Consider the following 20354-nt stretch of genomic DNA (forward strand, 5'->3'; position numbering starts at 1 on the left):
TACTACCTAGAAAAAAAAACAATCCATGGATGTTACAGACGAACGGCGTACGCTTTCTTTTCAGTGATCCTCTTCGTTAACCTTGACATCATCCTGCCTGAAATTCGACCGGACAGTAAATAGTCGCCTTGATAATTTCAAATGATTTCTAAGAAAAAGTTAAAAAATATCGAAATAAATTTTTCAATAAGATTGAAAAAATGTTTAAACATTTTTCACGCATAATAGCAAGTTGACTTAAACCGAAGCAGAATCGGAGTTCCTGCGGTTAGTGTTTGTATTTCAGGTTCCGGGAGAAAGTATTCCTGAGGATGTCTCAGAGCTAACCGAGTGTAATAATAATATTCGAATAGAGATCGCTTTTACGAATACATTATGGATATATTTGACATTATGAACGATTCATAAACATTACTCCTTTGTCGTTTGATAAGTAAAATATAAATCCAGATTATTATCGAGTATTTTCACGTAACGTTTATCAGAACAAAAAATTTGACTTCGTTCATTCATTTTTCTCTCGAAAGAAAGAAAAAGAGAAATAAATAAAGAATGAAGAAAAAAGGATCGCGGAGCCGGTTTTGTTATCGGTTGGCCGGTCGATTTAGTTCGATGCACTCGTTCGTTCTATCTTGCACAACAGGGATTTTCCCGTCGTGTGCTTTATTCCGATACATGTTGTAACTATCTCTGAGAATTTTTGTATGACGTATTCCTCTTTAGCATGTTAAAAAAAAAAATGAAGGTAAGATTGTCTTGACCTATTTACGACAAACGACGAAGGCGTTTGTTCGTGTTCGTCAAACTTGAGTAATAACGGAATAGAAAAAAAAAAAAAGAAAAAATAATACTAATAAATAAATTCCTTTTTCTCTTTTCTAATTTTCTACGATTCTTATTTATGGGACTTATGATCGACGGACAATTTCTGTCGAAAACATTGTTAGACTGGCGTTTATGTCAAATATTATGTAACGACGAGTCCGTTCAAGGTACAATGACGTCGACGAACGTGTTAAGAGTTCCGATGTTCTCGAGAAAGTTTCCGATCTTTTCACTTTCCTTTTCATCGCATCCTGTGATCAGCGACACTGTTATCATTGAACTTTTGTGATTCAAACTCCTATTTATGCTTTCATGTATAAAATGGGGAACAAGGACGAGACTTTTTCTATACGAGATATATTTTATGGACTCTAGTTAGCCTCTTCTCTCGTCAAACGGACTCGTCATCCTTATTCTCGGTTCAATGCCTTTTCTTTTATTTATTTTTCCTGTGAATTATTCATAGGAACGTAAGACCGCTTTTTAATATTTTCAAGTTTACAAAAAAGATGAATATTTTCTACTGTAAGGACAATGAAGGATATTTTCTATTGTAAGGACAACGTAGCGATGGAACTTCGATCGGATAATAATGGTCATTAAATAATGTTAAATAAAAGAAATGTCACAAATTAATTTCCTTTTTGTTTTTTTTTTTTTTTTTTTTTTTGTGCTTTTTTTCTTCTAATATTTGTTTCGCGTGAATGACTTTATCAATATGCGATACATGAATGAATTATTGGTGAAAGGTAAGGTAGTTCTCTGTAATGTTCATGCTTTAACTTAGGTCAATATTCAAGGTGGTGATAAAAGAATCAGTAGGTAATGTGGTATCCGTGCTGTTCGATCGAATAAGTGGAAGGTGCTGCGGCTATTTCTACAGGCGCGAGTGCTGCTGGATAAGCGTAGGCGTACGGTGTCAACTGCGAAGAAGCAAGATTCATTGATATTTTAACAAAGACAATATATGCAATTAATTGAATCGAACGATTCATTTGGACGACAGATTGGTTATCAATACATTTTTCAGTTAATGAGTAAACAATTCTGACATATTGTTATTACGTAAAAGTAACAGATTATTAATTATTCAATGCGGATTGTATTCGTTCAACGTCATTGAATAGACCGTATACATTTATCGGATTAATTATTTAATAGGTGATCCGAGAAATCGATGGAAAGTCTCTGGTGGAATAAACATATGTAGAAAATTTCAAGGAAGAAGAAGTGATAAGATTACAAATTCAATTACTAAATCTAGTACGTACTTGGGGTAAAAGTGCTACGCGAGAAATCGATGAAATTAGAGGCGTAGCGATCGGTGCGACAAGAGGTGTCAATTTAGCGGTGGACGCTGGTGTTTTGATGTCCGTTATCAGCGAGAGAGGTTTCGGTGCTGGTGCTGGTGCTGGTTTGGGTGCAGGTGCTGGGGCGGACCAGGCCAAGCCAATTAGCGCAATCAAAATTAACTGTGAACATATCAATCCCTTTTTTCAATATTTTTCATTTACGCAAATAGGAAATAACGCTCGAACAATTTGGAATTTCGTTAATAATACATTTACAATAAATAATATGTCAGTCAATGTATTATGTAAAATCGATCGATTTCTACTCACGTGTTTGAACATGTTGGCGGATTTTGAAGAGGATGAACCCGTAGGAGTGCGTTCGATGATTCTTCTGTATTTCTGTGCGAGAACGCTCAAGCCCTCTCGTACTTATAGGGGTTCCGCGAGGGCCAATGAAAAAAGTAGACTCGTCCAGTACCTATGAGAAGCGTCCCTACGCACACGGCGCATTCCTTTCTGGTACCAGATACCACTGTTGCGTGTGAATAGTTTTCTAAACAGGGATATGCACGATCACATTTTCATCCTTTTACTTCCTTTTTGCTTTCGGTGATTATCGTTCCTTTAGATCCTACGTAGAATCGAATAAAAGTATGTTTTTGAGTATTAGAGTAAAGAGTAATCGAGTAAAAAGATCGTTGGGCCGTGATCTTGAGGGATCGCCAAGATCAATCTAGTGGTTGGTACAACGTATCGCTGTACGACTCGATTAATTGACGATTAAGTTACCAAAGAACCGGTATTTCGACTCACTTTCAATTTCTTAAGATAGTTATACGCGAGCAACGTTACAACGTTCTTTAAATGTGACTTCTTTTTTTTTTTTTTTTTTTTTACATTAATCAACTGCAAAACAACATCAAGGTAAGTATTAAATTAATGACAGATTGGTATCGAATGACAGTAAAATTAAGATTACCTGAGAACGATGTAAATTTGAAGGGTGTAGGCTCAATCGAACAAAACGATCTTTATCGGGATCATAACTGGTACATACGTATATACTCGAATATCGATTAATTAATATTAACGGGAGGACATTTGTCCAATTACTCGATGTATCTCCTGGTTGGTGTTACATAAAGCTATTTAATTATTAAAATATTCGTCGAGTTAACATTATTCGTAGTTGCAGGCAGATAATACCATTTTTAAATTAATACCGTCGAAGGATTTTATATATATATATACATATAAATTGTCGATTAATCATGTCTCGTATTTCCTTTTTATGGCGACTGGCCTATATTTTCCTCCTGTAATTCCATCGGTAAGTACGTTCTCTCGTAAATGCGGCTATCAGGATTCCTGAAAACGAACGAGGCAGAAGAAGTTGATAGGTCGAGTAGGAGCCTCTACAAAAACTCCGAGAGGAGACGAAGTACATCGCAATTCTCCACGTTCGTTCACCCGAGACCTTGGATACTCGTAGATATCCTTATGCGGCTTTACAACTGGCGATCCAGTCAATGCATAAGTCAGACAGGAACGGGTACTCGGGAAGGAACAGCATACCTGGCCGATAAAGTTTCTGGAGTTTAACAACTGGAGTGGTAGGGAGGGAAGAAAGATGTGAAAAGAAGTGAAAAATTTTGCACGAAAAAAACAAAACCAAAAAAAAAATAAAAAAGAAAGAAAGAGAAAAAATGTTCCCTCCAGACAATAGTACAATACAAATTTATTATTAACTATAAATATATTATTATTTTCTCAACGAGAGAATATGACGGAAATTTTATTATTCGACGAGGATGAAAACTAAAGAAAAAAGAAAAAAAAAAAGAAAACCAAAAGTAAAGAAGAAAAAGTAAAAAAAAAAAAAAAGGAAAAGAATGACGTCGCTGTGGATTTACTACCTGCCGATATTTCCTTCCGAACGGGTGGATGGTTCGGTTGGCTTGAAAGAAGGGATAAGGGCGTGCCTAGTCAGACCAGAAAAATACGGACTATCTTCGTGACCAGTTTGCGGATCGTAACTCGTAACGATCGTGGATCGGCGAGTACCAACATCCTTCGATTTTACCATACCCGACGAACTATTGTCTGTATCTTCGAGCGCTCGAAGCCGATTCTCAAAGAATAATTCTCGAGACGAATAATCGAGAGAAATATAAACGAACATATTCTAAAGAATCATCGAGGATGACGTTGCGATTATCAAAATCGTTCGAACATTTTTATCGGGTTTCACGGGTGATAGACAATTACAAGAGTGATTCGACGAATCGATTCATTCGAAACGTCGATTTATTTGCGACGTTTTCAGAGCGAATCTTTGCTCGGTAGTCGCATAACTCGGAACGTTACGTTTCTTTTTTTTCTTTTTCTTTTTTTTTTTTTTTCAATTCGATCGATAGAGACGTGCTATGGACCGTGAAACGGCTTTTTCGTTGATCGGCCGAACTAAATTCGTCACTTTCCACTTCGAGGTCGAAATTCTTGTAAATGAAGTTACAACACGGCCAACGACATATATCAAAGAAATAAATCGTTTAGCGGAAGCATCGAGGATGGCCTTGACGATGGTCTCCCTAACTACTTTTTCTCCCCACTTAATCGATATACTTTATACGTTAGTTCTGACGTATTATAGGTTGTATAGTTAGATTTAACTTTTATTGTAAATCCTTGATACTTTATAAAAAGGGATTAGAAAAGGTTTAAGAACGTAAAATCGTTCTAATGATAAATGTATTGAAGTATAATAATCATAAAAGCATGAAGTAGTACGTATACAATGCTTGATTTTTGTCCTTTTTCTTTTCGTACACAAAAGTATCGACGTTTCGTACCTAAGGCTAATACTTAAAAAATAATATAAAGCATATCGAGTCGCAGTCGGGCAGCCAGTTTTTAGGCTCCTCCTTTGTCCTGGAAACGACGATGATCGTGAAAGATTTTCAACATGCGAGCCTCGAAGACGAGGACGATTCTCGTTGCGCCTGAAAATTCGAAAATATGCAAGGACTCAAGAACTTCGTTCGAGCTCCTCTATGCATCTAACGAATAATGCGCATAGAAGAATGCATCGTCTCAGAGGTGAAAATAATAAAATTAATAAGAGTATTTAAAGAGAAAGACTCGAGAAAAAAAATGAAAAACAAAGGAAAGGAATCACCAATTGAGTAGAGTTCGACAGTTCGCTAGCTAGGTGGTCCATACGCAAAGAAGAAGTTTTGACGAGGGCATTGTTGTACGTTGGTTCGTCAATTTATCGTTTTGAACGTGATCGTTAAAAAGTGTAGGGTCAACGATAAACGAAAAAGATATTTAGCTTATAACGGAAGAATCCTTGATAATGATGATTTTTTTAAGCGGCATGAACGATGCTATGGCCATAACTGGAGATGGATTTTTCAGCGAGTACAGCGGCTGAATAAGGATAATAATAAAGATGTGCAGCAGGGGCAGAGGCTGCGTAAGCGAATGGTGCAGCATGCAACGTAGCGTGTAACAAAGGTACAGCCTCCTGGATCGCACTATTCTCGAGAGCTTCCAATTTCTCCGTCAATTGCTTCGTCTGAAGGGATTCCGATTTCTCGACGACGTTGTCGGCCTTCGAGGTATGAGTGATCACGCTCGGTGCTACGGGTGTTAAAGCAGAAACGAGGGGAGTAGCTGCCAAGTAGGAGAGAGTCGCAGGTGCAGTCTGTTGATGAAGGATGAGTTGTCCATAAGATTCGCTTTTCTCCGAGAGTTGCCTGCTCTTATCGGACTCGTTTCTTTCTTGAGACTCGGATAATTGCTCCGTTCTTTCTGAAGCCTTAACGGCTACTGCCGGTGTCGTTGAAACGTTGGAAACATTGGTATTAATCGCTTGTCGACCAACGTTCTCGAGTAACTGTTTGTTCTGTTCAGAGGATTCCAATTTCTTCAAGGTCTCTTGCGTTTTTTTCTCAGATTTCTCTGACAAATGTTTGATTTCAGTTATCGCGATTGGTGCTGCTGAAACAACAGGAGTAGCCTGTGTTAAATAGGAAACGGCCGTTGCCGGTGCTGAATGATGTACGATCGAATGTCCGTGAGATTCTATTGTTTTTTCAGCGACAATGGCCGCAGCCTTGGCCACCGGTAACACCGGTTCGATGGTTTTTACCAATGGAACGGCCGGTCCAATCACCGGCGCGACCGAATGAACCACGCTGTTCCCGTGGGATTCGATGCTCTTTTCGGATATGAGATTTCCTACGATAGCTGGCACGATTTCGCTTGGTTTCGCCAGCGCAACGGCCAACAGACAGGATAGGACCACCTGTGAATAAAACAAATTGTTCTGATTTCTCTAAATTTATGACTTTTCTTTTTATATTTTTGAAGAATCCATTTATAAATAATTCGATCTAAGTCGTCCGACGTATGGAGAAATTTTTGGAATCGTATAAATGGAAATTGAAAATATCGGACATCGTTAGATATTTTCATCAGGGTTTGCATTTTTCATTTAAACAATTGTTTTGTAAATCGGCTCACCAGCTTGAACATGTCGGAGCTTCTTCGTTTCCCAGCTGCGCTTTGAGAATCTGCGACTGATCTGCACGGATGAGGTTCTCCAAGGTTTATATAGTAGAAGACTTCCGTGCTCTTCGAAAGACCTTCGGATACAGGTCTGTTCAGTAGTAACACCCTGTCTGGTTATATACTACAGCTTCGTCAGGATCGAGTAGATCGAGTAAATGACGAATCGTAATCTCGCTTGTTTATTGAAATTTACATAAAAACAAAAAGTCTAAAACTTCTGTTAATCCTCACGCAAGTCCTTAACGATTTAACTAGCTAGTCTATATGAGTTTAAATAAATTAATTATTGCATATTGGAGTAATTAGCGTGATTTTTTAATATCCTAAAGAACGTTTATTCGGATGAAACGATATATTTTTTTTTAGAAATATTATATTTTAGCGGTGAATAAACGTTCAATTGTATATTATTTAACGATATTATAAAAAGATACATTGAGAATATATAAAACGTAGGAGTCGTTGACCGAAAACGACTGAAGATGGTTGCTTACGTCCGGGATTCCATCAAGGACGTATCGAGATCTTGATTAGATAGAGGTTGACGACCCTTCTTAAAGATCATTTGTGAATTTAAAATTTAAATTATTTCAAGCCGATGATTTTCTTCTCTTCGTTATCGGTCCACCAGGATATCCTGGTAGCCCATGAGCTCGTGTTGATTTTTCTGCGAATCGATTCAGTCGAGTAAAACCGGACCTCTCTCTCTCTCTCTCTCTTCCTCCCTCCCTTCCTCTCTCCCTCCCTCTCTCTCTCTCTCTCTCTCTCTCTCTCTCTCTCACTCTCTCTCTCTCACATACCTCGCGTGATTTTTCCAAGAGGACCAACCTTCTTACTTGCAAGGTCTGCATTTCGTACTTATTTCCCTCATGTCCGTAACTTCCATTGTTTTTATATTCTCGCTTCGTGTATTCCGGTTTCTTTATCTTTGACGGCTCTCTTCGCTTGTCTATCTTATCCTCAAGGATAATCGTGTCTCGAAGAAAAATTTTTCTTTCGACATATCAATGATGGAAAATCTAAAATATTTTATCTCGACTGAGGATCCTCGAAATTTGTGATAAAATAAAAAGGATTCGTTTATAATTTACATTAATATTTTCCCCGTGAATATCGATTACTCATATGAAGCTGTAAAAACAAAAAAAATGTAGTTGTTTTATTTCACGAAGAAGTGCTTAAATACAAAAATCTAACAAAGCTACGAATATGACACATGGCCGACGTGTCGATGGGACTTGCGCTCAAGTGCACATTTTCATAAAGATGAATACATTTCGGATCGATCCAATTACGTAACTTTAATTATATAATCTATCGGAAATGAGTATGTACCTGGATTGTGAAAGAGTTAAAATGTATTTACTCCGTCGTCCTGGTATTAGTACTGAACGTTATTGATATTATTATGTAATAATACTTTGAGCATTCAGAAAAGCGAGTTAATAGCCCGTTATCCTATATGCCGCGTATGTATATACGTGCTGTCTATGTATTTTTTATATAATACGCATAGAACGATAAACGAAGTTTTAAAGTAACGGATGAAAATGTCCAAGAAGTGTCGGTCGTTATGCGACCGGAATAAGAAATTCGACATCGACGAGTCACGAAATCGATCGTGTTTCGATTCGCGTTGGTCAATCTCAATTACATAAGGCCAATGTGTATTTCTGTGACTCTAAGAATTACTCTTAGACAATAGATACGTTATCTATTCGGATGAAGAACTTTGAAAAATATTCCTATAGAAATTGTCAAATTCCGATAGGAAGGGATAAGATGGGACTTGGATCTTGGAGAACAAAAAAAAGAAAAGAAAAGAAAAACAAAAAGGAAGGGAAAAAAAGAATGAGAAAAAAAGTGAAATAAACGAAATAACAAAAACAAGATAATTTTGTGAGGAGATAGAAAAGGAATTTATTGATCGATCATGATAATATCAACGAGGTAAGATCCAATGTCTCGTCCAAATGTCTAAGGTGATCTGTAACAGCCGGTTTGAATGTCGTTATGACTAGAGAATCAGAGCCGAAGTCGTTCTCCCTCTCTGCTTTTCTCTTTCAGTGGATGTATCCAGCGACGAGGGGTGCGTGGGCGGCATAGGCAAGGGGGGCATGAGCGACGACAGCAGGCGGAGCCGCGACGACGGGAGCAGTTTTGACGATCGGGGTCGCATAGGCAAGAGGAGCTGCGTGAGCCGCGACGACGGGGGTGGCAGCTACGAGCGGGCTCTTCACCGAGACCTTGTAGGTATTGGAGTAGCTGGTGGCGACCGGTACGGCGGTATGGGCAACGGCCACTGCAGGGAGAGCTGGAGCGAGATAGCCAGGTGCTGGTGCGCTAGCAACGCAGCCAATGAGGGCGACGAGTACAGCGAACTTGTACATGGTTTCTTCTTGATTCTTCGATATGCGAGACTATTCGAAGTTTAAACGTTGCTCGAGAGCGAGTGATGCCAGACTACGAGAGTAGTCGCCCTTTTATTCGAAGAGACTGACCTCTCCCACCAAAACTCCCGAATGGCTTTCCTGCGAGTCCTGTTGCTACTCGCTCTACAGTTTACCACTCCTGTCTGATTTCCTCCTACCCTACCTTACTTATCTCTCTCTCTCTCGCACGCGCCCTCTCTCTCTCTCTCTCTCTCTCTCTCTCTCTCTCTCCTTCTCTTTCTCTTCCTTTCCTTTCGGTCTCCTTCAGGGTCTTTCAATAGTCTTTCGATTTTTTTCTTTCCACTTACCACGTTCGAGAAACATTGCCAAGGATCAACAACAAGGGCCCTTACGATCTTCGAGAGAATCCGGGATCGTTATCGTTTGCCTCATGCGTATCTTAGCCTAGGCAAGTTTAACGAACGTTAAAGACACGTTCTTACTTCCTAGTCTCATGGAACGTATAACCGATGGTTCGGAAATACCTCGAGCGAATTACGATAAGCTGTCGCTTGACGGGTCTTCGCATATTAAATGCTTAAATTATTATTAGAGAGATTATCTAGTAGTAATATAATTAATCATTTCTATTCCAATATTAATTGACGCAAACTAAAGACTAATTTAACGATTTACTTTTTTACAATTTAGGTGATATTTGACAATCGTATATTATTGACGTAGAACGATCATTTGGAATGGTCAGGGTTGTGTAATTATTGTAATTTGAGAATTTGCATAATGGAAGAAGTTATAAAGAGATATATAATATATAATCGTTGGCCATATGCAAATGGACACAAGACAATGGTGATTGAGATATTAATTAATTGGCACGATTTCTATCGTAATCGTACGTTTATTTTGGTAACAAGCACAGACGGCGAAACATTGTAGCTATTATGCGCTTATCCCGATGAGTTGTGTACAATACGATATTGAGCAACTTGGCGCGAAACTACTTGAACGCCTACTTACGAGGACATTGTCGTTTCTAGGAGAGCAAGGGAGGGGCTATTACAAGAGACGTTGTCGTGACACAATCCGCGAAAGTAGATGCTCGACTTACTTAATTTCACGTACGTAACGTATGTACGTGAGATGGAGCAAACTTGTTCGTTATTTTTTCGGATACGAAAGATTTCTCCCTCTCTCCCTAATCTCCCTCTTTCTGACCACCTCCCACTTTTCTCGGCGTCTCATAATTATCTTGTTAAATGGCATGACCACGAAAATAAATAAAAACATTAATTCGTTCGCAATTACATAATTTCCCACGAACTTGAAGTATTCACGCGGCTTTTAAGATGTTAAATAGATATCTCGAGAAAAAGGAGAACGCGTGCGGTTACTACTTTCGAGTAGTCGAGTATCGCAAGAGAAAAAGATAAATATTAAAGTCAGAGAGGAGAGAGTAGGAGAAGACGAATCATGAAACGTGAAGAAGAAGAAGAAAAAGAAGAAGGAGCGGTCACGGTCGAAGAGACGGTCTCGCGTACGCCAAGCCCCTTCTCCCTGATTTTGACAATACATATTTTCGCAACGAACGGCGTATACGATTCGGTTTCTCCGGGCCTTTCTTCTTGCGATCTTAATCTCCTAATCGACGAAATTGTAATCCGGAAGTCCTTGGCCCGGTAGTCGGTGCCAAGAGTGTTCATCGAGGAACCAGTTTTTTTTCTTTCTCTACATCGATTCTAGGGGCGTGGAGGAGCTATAAAAAAGGCTATGTCTTTTGGGAATGGCATCAGTCAGTCGATTGACAGTATCGTCTTAAGTCGTTGCAAACAGAAACGAGTGAGGACACCGAAGAAATTCAACCATGTACAAGCTCGTTGTATTGGCCGTACTCGTAGCCTGCGCTACAGCTGCACCTGCCCCTGCACCAGGACACCTTGGTGCACCTGTTGTAGCCGCTGCACCTCTCGTCGCTGCTGCACCAGCCGTGGCTTACTCGACTCATCCAGCGAGCCTCGCCTACACCGCACATGCACCGGCTCTTGCCTACACCGCTCATGCAGCCCCAGTTGCCTATGCCGCACATGCATCCCCGGTTGCATATACCGCACACACTTCTCAGATCGCTTACGCCGCACCAGCTGTCAGTTTCGTTCACTAAATCACGAGGATACCGTGGTTATCGATGAACGATCGATCGAATTGGAACGACAATTCAAAGAGAAACACGACTACGACCGACCGATCTCTCTTTTTCTTTTTGATTTCATCATGAATCTTAATGTTATATACGTTGTTAGGAAAACCTTACGATTATGATAAATATCTAATAAATGTTATTAATGCATTTCGATTGAAATCTATGTTTTTTCTTTTTCTTCTTTTTCTTCTTTTTCTTCTTTTTCTTGTCTTTCGATACCTTTCTCTTCTGTTTCTTTTTCAACCTCCGTTATTGGTTCATATTCTTGGAAACGAATATAATATCAGTTTTCTTCCAAATTTATCTTTTCTATACTTTGATTACTGAAAAGATCATGTCTTTCGATCATGTCTACGATGAGTTACGTGTACTGATTAACAAAGTAATTAATATATGTACATATTATTAAGCGTTATCCTCACGAGTCGGATACGTATGTATAAAATAAATCCTGTAGAAAATCTTTTTCGAAAAATAACGAAATGTAAAATATTGAACCTATTTAATATTCTCTACTTCTCTCTGTTTTCTCAAAAGTAGAACATATATATATATATATGTATATATGTATATATCATATATGGAAAATAAATGTATAAGATAAATTTGGAACTTCGTTCTGTGTCATGATCGTAACAATTGAAAGATTATAAAAAAATCTTTAATATGAAATTCTAGTAAAGTTTGTTAAAACAATTGGAAAATAAGATATCTAGCAAGATAATTTGGTGATGATAATTTCAAATGGGACAAGGTACGATTCGTTGAAATAATTTGAAAATAAGATATCAAGATAAAACTGTTGCTTTATTTATCAAAAAGAATAATCTGGTCATGGCGAAATAAATATTAATCTAGAGCATGGTCTTTTTAATGGATGACAGCAAGGGGTGCAGCCTTGATGAGAGCAGGGGCAGCAACAACTGGAGCAGCGTGTACGAGGGGTGCAGCATGGACGACCGGAGTTGCAGCATGGACGACCGGAGTTGCAGCATGGACGACCGGAGCCGCAGCTACGAAGGGTGCGGTTTTGACGATGGCAGGAGCAGCCGCTACGACCGGTGCGGTTTTGACGAGGGCCGGTGCAGCTACGAGGGCCGGTGCGGCTGCTACGAGCGGTGCAGCTTTGATGACCGGTGCTCTGTAAGTGTTAGCGTAGCTGGTAGCTACCGGGATGGTGTGAGCCACTGCAACTGCTGGTGCAGCTGCCACGACCGGCGCAGCGACCGGTGTTATCAATCCTCCTGGTGCCGCGGAAACGCAAGCCAAGAGTGCGACGAATGATACCAGCTTGAACATCTTCGTAAGTTTTTCTTGACTTCTCGTTGTCTTCGAAACTTCGAAACGTTGCTGCTTATCGAATGATGCTCGTTGGTAGAACTGGCCCACCTTTTATATGCCTCGTACCAATGAAATCTGACATTGGCGGCGTCGCGCAAGGTGTTACAACGGCGTCCTTCTCATCGGCGTACGTTCACTCGATTCCGGTCGCGACGAGAACGATCTTTATTTACAGGAACCTTGATCACCGTCTGTACCTATGCAGGATATTATTTTGCCCTTCGATTCTTCCAATAAGGCGATCTGGGTGGAGCCCGGACAAACGATGACCCTGCTCCAATAAAGTATACGTATTGTGGAGAATAAATAAGTAATGCGAATTCTCGAATTCACTCGAGATTTTTAGCCTCCTTTTGGATTCTCGAAATTTTCTTTTACATCGATGTCACTACACGAGAAAAGGGATGACGATTGATTCCGATAACTTTTCAACAACAAAAACAATTAAAGTTAAAGAGTATTAAATAGATCAATGTATGTGTGTCATGCAAGTTATATAATTGATTTCACTCGCGATACGCAAGTACATGCATAATCTAACATCATACTACTAGGTCATCTATCGTATTAAGAATTTTCATGTATTTTCGTATATTTTTCTTGCGCAACGATCTTTCAAGTACGATAACGAAGTATCAAAGTCCTGTTCGTAAACAAGTTGCATTTCATAATGCTTGAATATCTGTCGATAATCGAAAAGGTTAACGAACGTCGACGGTCGCGATAGAATTTCTTCGCGTCGGTGTAACATTCGAGTAGATTGAGGGTAAATTGATTTATCTCGATCGGATGTCAACTATCAATCTTTTCGAGTTCTTGCTTTCGGTCGAATACACGCTATTATTTGCTTCGTTCCATTTACCCGCACGTACGAGACTCGCTTTGTTGTGCAATCGACGAGAGAATAATAATTCTGTTATGTCGAAAGGATCGACTTTTTGATTTTAAAGCTAACCAATATTCAACGCTCGATCGAATTATTAAAGAACGTTTAGTCGAATAATAATTAATGCGATATTAGAATGACTCTTTAACGAAGAACTCATCCGTGAACGAAATGAAATCGATATACGAGTAAATATGTCTGTTGATAAGAATAAAAATTTGATCATAATGGATCATTGGATGATTTTGAGACGTTGATGGCGTTTCACCGTAAATGAAAGAAAAAGATCGATCATGGCGCGTATAATGCCACCGAAGGAACCTCCCTCATCCTTGACCCACTTTCGAATTTCACTTCTCGTCGTCTATTTCATTTTTCTCCTCTTATTCCTTTTTTTTAAACTCGTATCGCAGCTTTTAACTTTTTGACAGGTAGACTGTACACCGGTTCTAAGATAAGCCTATAAAACACCACCGCGAATCTCAGTGATGTTTGAAACATCGACGGAGGCTTGTTCGACTTTTTTTTTTCTTCTCTCACCGATATACGCTGCTCGTATACGTTTCAGGTAAAAAATCAAATAGAGAAAATAACACGTTGTCAATAATTCAAGGGAAATTAATTACATGCATGATATATTTTTCTTCTTCTTTTTTTTTTTTGAGGGGGGGGCGGAGGGAGGGAGAGAGATTGGTGATAATCGTAGCAGTACGTGACGGTGGATGGATTGATTCAGTCGTCGCGTGTAGATATTATGTACAATCGTTATATATATCTTTCTATTAACGGAAACTATCGATTAGGATGGATCGTCGATGCGTTTGAGTTCCGGTATCAATGATAGTAACTACCATGGCCGTATCCGTATCCGTGTCCGAGCCCGTATCCGTATCCCAGACCATAACCGAGAGAATGGCCATAAGTAGTGACCGAAGGTGGGATACTATATCCGTGGTTATAGCTGATGGCTGGAGCCACGGCTGGAGCTGCATAAGTTATAGCGGGTGCGGCATAAGCTACTTTCGCGATTGCCGGTGCCGCATAAGCGACTTTGGTCACCGCAGGTGCCGCAACCGCGACTTTGGTCACCGTAGGAGCCAACGCGACCTGAGAAAAATAAAATGAACAGAATATATATCTTCTTACTCTTCGAGATTCTATCGTTTCTTGCCTCAAATCGAACTACTTTGTTTTTTCTTTTGTTTCTTTTTTTAACATAGATTCTCTCTTTTTTACCTTGTACGTGTTTGCATAGCTTGTCGCGACGGGAGCATGGTAAGCGAGGCCAGACGAGTAAGCCGGTGCAACTGCAATTCCATGACCCAAACCGTATCCTCCATAACCGTATCCACCATAACCGTATCCACCATATCCCGAATACAATCCGGCGGAGGCGTAAGCCACGAGTGCGAAGATAATGAGCTGAAAATAGATGTGCGCGGGTGCGTTTGTGTTTTCCTTTTAACGACAAAAAAAATCTAAAAGATTGAATTTGAGAATTTTTCGCTTTATTCTACGTCACGTCGCGATTAAAGATTTTTTACTTACTCAAGGATTATACGTTGTGCCGCGAGCTACAATGTTTAAAGTTCAATTTAAATGTTACGAATTACTCACGTTATTCTCCGAGCCATTTTAAATACACATTGCATACGAGCAATGGGATGGCTTTATCATTGTATGCGATAACGGTCACGTTTTTATATGCGTTACTTACTTTCTCGAAAGTCAAGAAAAATGTACACACATATATATATATATATATATATATATATATATATATATATATGCGCGGCACTCGCTTCGTAATTTCCCCTACTGATTACCATATAAAATGCATCGGTGGGAAAGTACATATAAATTTTATATAAAAAATATTATCGAGATAGATTTGAAAAAGAAATTATCGAGATAAATATTTAATCCTTATTTCCACGATCGTAGTAAACCAACTCACCAACTTGAACATGTTGTCTGATTGTTGAATGTTGTCAGTAGGTACCGTAGACCGACTAAAGAGCGTACCTAGTGTATCACTTATATACCCCCAGCAAAGCGTTCTCTCTCTCTCTTTCTCTTTCTTTCTGCATCCTTTTCTATCGTTTCTCGTCTAGGCGTCAAACACGTAGAACGGTGGAAATATGGGAAAAAAAAGCTTTTCCCTGTACGGCGAGCGGCAAGGCAAGTTACGAATTCGTAGATATAGTATATATTGCGAGGGATCTAAAGTGTGTTGGGCGGGGTAGCTCACCGGATAGACGAAGTATACGTTTTGTCGTTACTGGTACACGTTCACCTAGATTCGACGAGGTCTTTACGATCCGTGGATTTCTCGATGACCCACGGTATGTGGAGGTGGTTGGGACGAAGGACGAAATCATTATAACGATGCGGACTACCGGTGTAACACTCGAATAACCTGACTCCCCTCGTGAGAAGAACTTCTTATATGGTTACCTTGACAGCTCGATGTTACGGCTCGAAAACGTAGAAAGAGGTAGAAAATGTGTCTGTGTATGTTTCACCGTAAGTATATATATATTTGTCCTGTGTGTATGCGCGCGTTCTCAAAGAAAATACATCGTCCCTCTATGACGTCTCCCCACTTCTTTGCCATGCTTTCAGTAATTATCTACGCGTCTATGATCTTGTCTATGCTCCCTCGAGCGTGAAGAGGACTCTATCGAGAGAGTGAGAGAGAGAGAGAGAGAGAGAGAGAGAGCGAGAGAGAGAAAGAGAGACCTCGACCGATCGGATGTAGAATAATCGTGCGTCTGGATTGCCTCGAGTCGAGATCGATCCTCGATCGAACGCGAATACGTTCTTGATCTTTGCTAAATGTAGCAGGATCTTCGATCAGTGAGAAATTTTCGTGCCCTTATGCCGAAGGCTGTGTTGGATATTTTTTCCTCTTTTTTTCCTACCTTTTTTTTTCTCTTTTTTCCCCCTACTCAGTGACGAAAGGGAATATTATTTGTGATTTTATTTTCTTTTTATTTTATTATTTTCACGGTTTTCTTTTTTTTTTTTTTCTTTTGCCTTTTCTATAAGACCAATGTAGATAATTTTGTAATTCTTAGGTAATTATGTATGATGATCTTATCGTACGCGATTGTCAACCGCATTTTGAACGAAATCAGGGGCTAATATGTGATTTTTTCCACAGTAAGGACAGGGTATTGGAGTACCTTTTTCTCGGTAACTAACGGCGTAAAGCGACCACACCCACTTATTAAAATTTACGATTTGTACGATCTTGAATAATAACAATGAACGTACGTATCGGCGATCAAGTCTTCTTAGAAATTCCATCCGTGCATATTATTATTACTTTATCTCGTCCTGAGCGAAGCGAAGCCTATCGAGGACGCGTTGAACAGGATAAAAGTCTTTTTTCCTTTCTTTTTGTTTTTTTCTCTCTTTCATTCTTCGACGAAAAGAGAGTCGATTGTCGATTACGCACGAATAAAAAAAAAATATATTATTGCGAAGAGATTATTTATTCTATACAGTTTTTTTCGTTGCATTCTTTAATAGAACTTTTGATAAACGACAGACACACTGTACTCGTTTCAAGTATTATACATGTGGCTAAAAACGACCGATAATTGAGATACGATCGAGATCGAGGGTAGGAGGAGGAGAAGCATGAGGATCTAAGGGCGGGCGTGGGATGGAGAGGAAAAAGAAAAACAAGAATCAATTGTCAGCGCCTTCGCCCTCCTCCTCTTCGTCGAATTCGCCTTCTTCTTCGGCCGTTGCCTCTTGATATTGTTGATACTCCGACACCAAGTCGTTCATGTTACTTTCGGCTTCTGTAAACTCCATCTCGTCCATTCCTTCGCCTGTGTACCAATGGAGAAAAGCTTTACGCCTGAACATGGCCGTGAATTGTTCAGAAACTCTTTTGAAAAGTTCCTAAGATAGGTAAAAAAAATCGGACAGGTGAAATCTCATTGATCGATCGATAAAAATATATATGAACGAAAAGGATCTATCGGCTAACGCGATAACCTGTATGGCCGTAGAATTTCCGATAAAAGTCGCTGACATTTTAAGACCTCGTGGTGGTATATCACAGACAGCTGTTTTAACGTTGCTCGGTATCCACTCGACGAAATAGCTACTGTTTTTATTTTGAATGTTCAACATCTGTTCGTCCACCTCTTTCATCGACATTCTTCCACGGAATACAGCGGCAACGGTGAGATAACGTCCGTGTCGAGGGTCACAAGCAGCCATCATGTTTTTTGCATCGAACATCTGTTGTGTTAATTCCGGGACAGTTAATGCTCTGTACTGTTGAGATCCTCTGCAATGTAATCGTTAGGCTTATTATCGGGAGTTACGATTTATATATTATATTTTTATTAAACGAATATTCAGCATATTGCGATTTACCTAGAAGTTAAAGGCGCGAAACCGGGAATGAAGAAATGTAATCGTGGAAAAGGTACCATATTGACGGCTAGTTTTCTTAAATCTGCATTTAATTGGCCAGGAAACCTTAGGCAGGTTGTTACACCGCTCAAAGTTGCGCTGACCAAATGATTCAAATCTCCGTAAGTAGGTGTACTTAATTTAAGGGTCCTGAAGCAAATATCGTAGAGCGCTTCGTTATCTATACAATAGGACTCATCCGTGTTCTCAACAAGTTGATGTACCGAAAGGGTGCAATTGTATGGTTCGACGACTGTGTCGGACACCTGAAAAGAAATAGAAAGAGAGCATTGGGCAGGATCGACTACGTTCGATCATACGTTCGTTCACGTTCGTATACGTGTACGCTTTTACATAATTCTAAGGTATCGAAAACACCTACATTCGATACTATCCCTTCATACGATTATATAAAATACCTTATAGAAAATAATCTTATACCTTTGGAGATGGTACGACGCTAAAAGTCATCATGATCCTATCCGGATATTCTTCTCGAATTTTGGAAATGAGTAAGGTGCCCATTCCAGCACCGGTACCACCACCGAGCGAGTGGGTCAATTGGAAACCCTGAAGACAATCGCAACTTTCAGCTTCCTTGCGGACGACATCGAGGACGGAATCAACCAGTTCTGCGCCTTCCGTGTAATGTCCTTTTGCCCAATTGTTACCAGCACCACTTTGTCCAAAGACAAAATTGTCCGGTCGAAATATTTGACCAAATGGTCCTGATCGTACCGCATCCATTGTACCAGGTTCCAGATCGACCAGTATGGCCCTTGGAACATATTTTCCACCGGTCGCTTCGTTGTAATAAACGTTTATACGTTCCAATTGGAGATCCGAGTCACCGTGATAAGTTCCCGTAGGATCGATTCCATGTTCATCGGATATTACCTCCCAAAACTGTCACGCAATTGGATATAATTAACACATAAATTTAAGCTAAGATTTGTAATTTACCTTAGCACCGATTTGATTGCCACACTGGCCAGCCTGAAGGTGAGCTATTTCACGCATTTTTGTACAATCACGATAATCTAGTCCTTGTTAATCAATCGACATACGAAATCACGAAACGAAAAGATGCCCTACGTCTAAGCCGGAGAAGAAATCTTATCGCTAAAGAGAAATGCTAAAAAAATATCGCCAAAGTTGATGATGGGCGTCAACGAGTATTCGTTTGTTTTCGTCGCCTTGGATTCGTTGCTTGAGTCGACGGGACGAGGCGTTGCAAAGAAGGCCATGGGATGAGAAAGTAGATCGTTGGGCTACGCACCGATCGTAATTAAAATACGTCACTCGTATGTGTTCGTTACTTTGCGACGAGGAGAGAGAGAGAGAGAGAGAGAGAGAGACAGAGACAGAGAGAGATTGAAAAAAAGTGGGAAAAAAGAACGGTGAAAAAAAGATCTCACTTTTTTCCTTTTTTTTTTTTGTAACTACCTTTCGCTTTTCATATAAATCTTATTTAATGGCCGCGTCAAAGGAGCTTCGATCGTAAGCAATTTGGTAGACGATAAACGCTCGTATGAACGTACTAAATAAGTAAATACATACTATGCGAACGAGAGAACAGAACGGAGACAGAAGGACGTAGTCTTGCTTCTTGCAACTCTTTGAAATCTTTCCTTCGTTTTTTCTTTTCTGTTCTTTTTTCTTTTTTTTTTTTTTTTATCTCGTTCGTCTTTGAAAGAAGGTAACTCCTCTCTGAAAGGGAGGACTTTGAAGCGAGAGTGAAATGTTAATACATATGTTGTACGAGCTGTTAACATAGAGCAACGATGACGTGTAACGATTAGTTTATAGTTTTTCATCTCGTTCACCAATAAGATACGTCTCTACGATAAGTTCTGCTCGTTTCTTTCGAGAATAAATTTTTGAGACCTTGATGTCAATCAGATCGATCGCTCTTTCATTATGTTCGTCTAATAGACGTCTCGATGATTCGATTCTTGGATAAATTATTACGTCGTTATATAAATGAGCTAATTCTTTTTTTCTAACCCTTCAAATAAATAATGAAATCAAAAGTTAATTTATCTCAGATATCGTTTTATTAAGTTTATCAATATGATTCTGATATCGATTATGATAACAATACGTTTCTTAGATAAATCGCTATGTCGTTACGTAAATGAGCTAACTTTTTGGATCCCTCTAATGTGAATTAATCATTTCTTCAAATAAATAATCGCTGGAATTAATGTATATATATATATTACAATTCATAATTATTTTCTATGTTTCATACTCTATGTTGATCGCTTTTACAACTTCCGCTTCGTGGGAGGGCTTCGATATCGTGTGAAAGACCCTTTCACTTTTATCGAAGCACATGCATTTTCGTCGGTATAAATCAGAGACCGATTCGATTCAGAGTACCGTAATCGTTATCT

General features: G+C 39.4%; 6 protein-coding genes across 6 annotated transcripts; 1 reads left to right on the forward strand and 5 right to left on the reverse strand.

Annotated features, from left to right (window-relative positions):
- Nucleotides 1-1491: 1491 nt before the first annotated feature.
- On the reverse strand, nt 1492-2543 carry LOC118441243 (uncharacterized). Its single transcript, XM_035865377.2, has 3 exons — nt 2448-2543; nt 2097-2297; nt 1492-1748 (listed from the first exon to the last, which is right to left on the reverse strand). Exons 1-3 carry the CDS (start codon nt 2457-2459, stop codon nt 1641-1643), a joined length of 321 nt encoding a protein of 106 aa, XP_035721270.1. The 5' UTR covers nt 2460-2543; the 3' UTR covers nt 1492-1640.
- Nucleotides 2544-4686: 2143 nt separating this feature from the next.
- LOC146872655 (uncharacterized) lies at nt 4687-14013 on the reverse strand. The gene is made up of 5 exons (XM_085660355.1): nt 12164-14013; nt 10959-11245; nt 7193-7251; nt 6651-6786; nt 4687-6432 (listed from the first exon to the last, which is right to left on the reverse strand). Exons 1-5 carry the CDS (start codon nt 12585-12587, stop codon nt 5491-5493), a joined length of 1848 nt encoding a protein of 615 aa, XP_085516481.1. The 5' UTR covers nt 12588-14013; the 3' UTR covers nt 4687-5490.
- Nucleotides 8594-9162, reverse strand: LOC146872656 (uncharacterized). Its single transcript, XM_085660151.1, has one exon. It carries the CDS (start codon nt 9086-9088, stop codon nt 8762-8764), a length of 327 nt encoding a protein of 108 aa, XP_085516277.1. The 5' UTR covers nt 9089-9162; the 3' UTR covers nt 8594-8761.
- On the forward strand, nt 10895-11422 carry LOC146872657 (uncharacterized). The gene has a single exon (XM_085660152.1). The coding sequence runs from the start codon at nt 10953-10955 to the stop codon at nt 11247-11249; it is 297 nt and encodes a 98-aa protein (XP_085516278.1). The 5' UTR covers nt 10895-10952; the 3' UTR covers nt 11250-11422.
- Nucleotides 14014-14153: 140 nt separating the features above from the next.
- Nucleotides 14154-15633, reverse strand: LOC118441454 (uncharacterized). The gene is made up of 3 exons (XM_035865852.2): nt 15473-15633; nt 14752-14937; nt 14154-14622 (listed from the first exon to the last, which is right to left on the reverse strand). Exons 1-3 carry the CDS (start codon nt 15482-15484, stop codon nt 14350-14352), a joined length of 471 nt encoding a protein of 156 aa, XP_035721745.2. The 5' UTR covers nt 15485-15633; the 3' UTR covers nt 14154-14349.
- A 1406-nt stretch (nt 15634-17039) lies between these two features.
- LOC118441236 (tubulin beta chain) lies at nt 17040-19461 on the reverse strand. Its single transcript, XM_035865368.2, has 5 exons — nt 18919-19461; nt 18397-18861; nt 17917-18221; nt 17530-17827; nt 17040-17433 (listed from the first exon to the last, which is right to left on the reverse strand). The coding sequence occupies exons 1-5, from the start codon at nt 18973-18975 to the stop codon at nt 17215-17217; spliced, it is 1344 nt and encodes a 447-aa protein (XP_035721261.1). The 5' UTR covers nt 18976-19461; the 3' UTR covers nt 17040-17214.
- Between the last annotated feature and the right edge of the window lie 893 nt (nt 19462-20354).

Source organism: Vespa mandarinia, chromosome 11, assembly GCF_050613455.1.
Source record: "Vespa mandarinia isolate Hongniang chromosome 11, ASM5061345v1, whole genome shotgun sequence".
NCBI lineage: Eukaryota > Metazoa > Arthropoda > Insecta > Hymenoptera > Vespidae > Vespa > Vespa mandarinia.

What these genes read in the sequence shown, in the direction of transcription:
- LOC118441243 (XM_035865377.2), bottom strand. An exon ending in GCGTAGCACTTTTACCCCAA is followed by an intron (nt 1,749 to 2,096) that starts GTACGTACTAGA and finishes GCTTCTTCGCAG; the next exon opens with TTGACACCGTACGCCTACGC.
- LOC146872656 (XM_085660151.1), bottom strand. Translation starts at nt 9,088, where the DNA reads ATGTACAAGTTCGCTGTACTCGTCGCCCTCATTGGCTGCGTTGCTAGC.
- LOC146872657 (XM_085660152.1), top strand. Translation starts at nt 10,953, where the DNA reads ATGTACAAGCTCGTTGTATTGGCCGTACTCGTAGCCTGCGCTACAGCT.
- LOC146872655 (XM_085660355.1), bottom strand. Translation starts at nt 12,587, where the DNA reads ATGTTCAAGCTGGTATCATTCGTCGCACTCTTGGCTTGCGTTTCCGCG. An exon ending in ACGGCCAATACAACGAGCTT is followed by an intron (nt 7,252 to 10,958) that starts GTACATGGTTGA and finishes ATGATCTTTAAG; the next exon opens with AAGGGTCGTCAACCTCTATC. An exon ending in TCCTTGATGGAATCCCGGAC is followed by an intron (nt 6,787 to 7,192) that starts GTAAGCAACCAT and finishes ACTACTGAACAG; the next exon opens with ACCTGTATCCGAAGGTCTTT.
- LOC118441454 (XM_035865852.2), bottom strand. An exon ending in GCTATGCAAACACGTACAAG is followed by an intron (nt 14,623 to 14,751) that starts GTAAAAAAGAGA and finishes TATTTTTCTCAG; the next exon opens with GTCGCGTTGGCTCCTACGGT.
- LOC118441236 (XM_035865368.2), bottom strand. Translation starts at nt 18,975, where the DNA reads ATGCGTGAAATAGCTCACCTTCAGGCTGGCCAGTGTGGCAATCAAATC. An exon ending in GCAATCAAATCGGTGCTAAG is followed by an intron (nt 18,862 to 18,918) that starts GTAAATTACAAA and finishes ATTGCGTGACAG; the next exon opens with TTTTGGGAGGTAATATCCGA. An exon ending in TTCGCGCCTTTAACTTCTAG is followed by an intron (nt 17,828 to 17,916) that starts GTAAATCGCAAT and finishes ATTACATTGCAG; the next exon opens with AGGATCTCAACAGTACAGAG.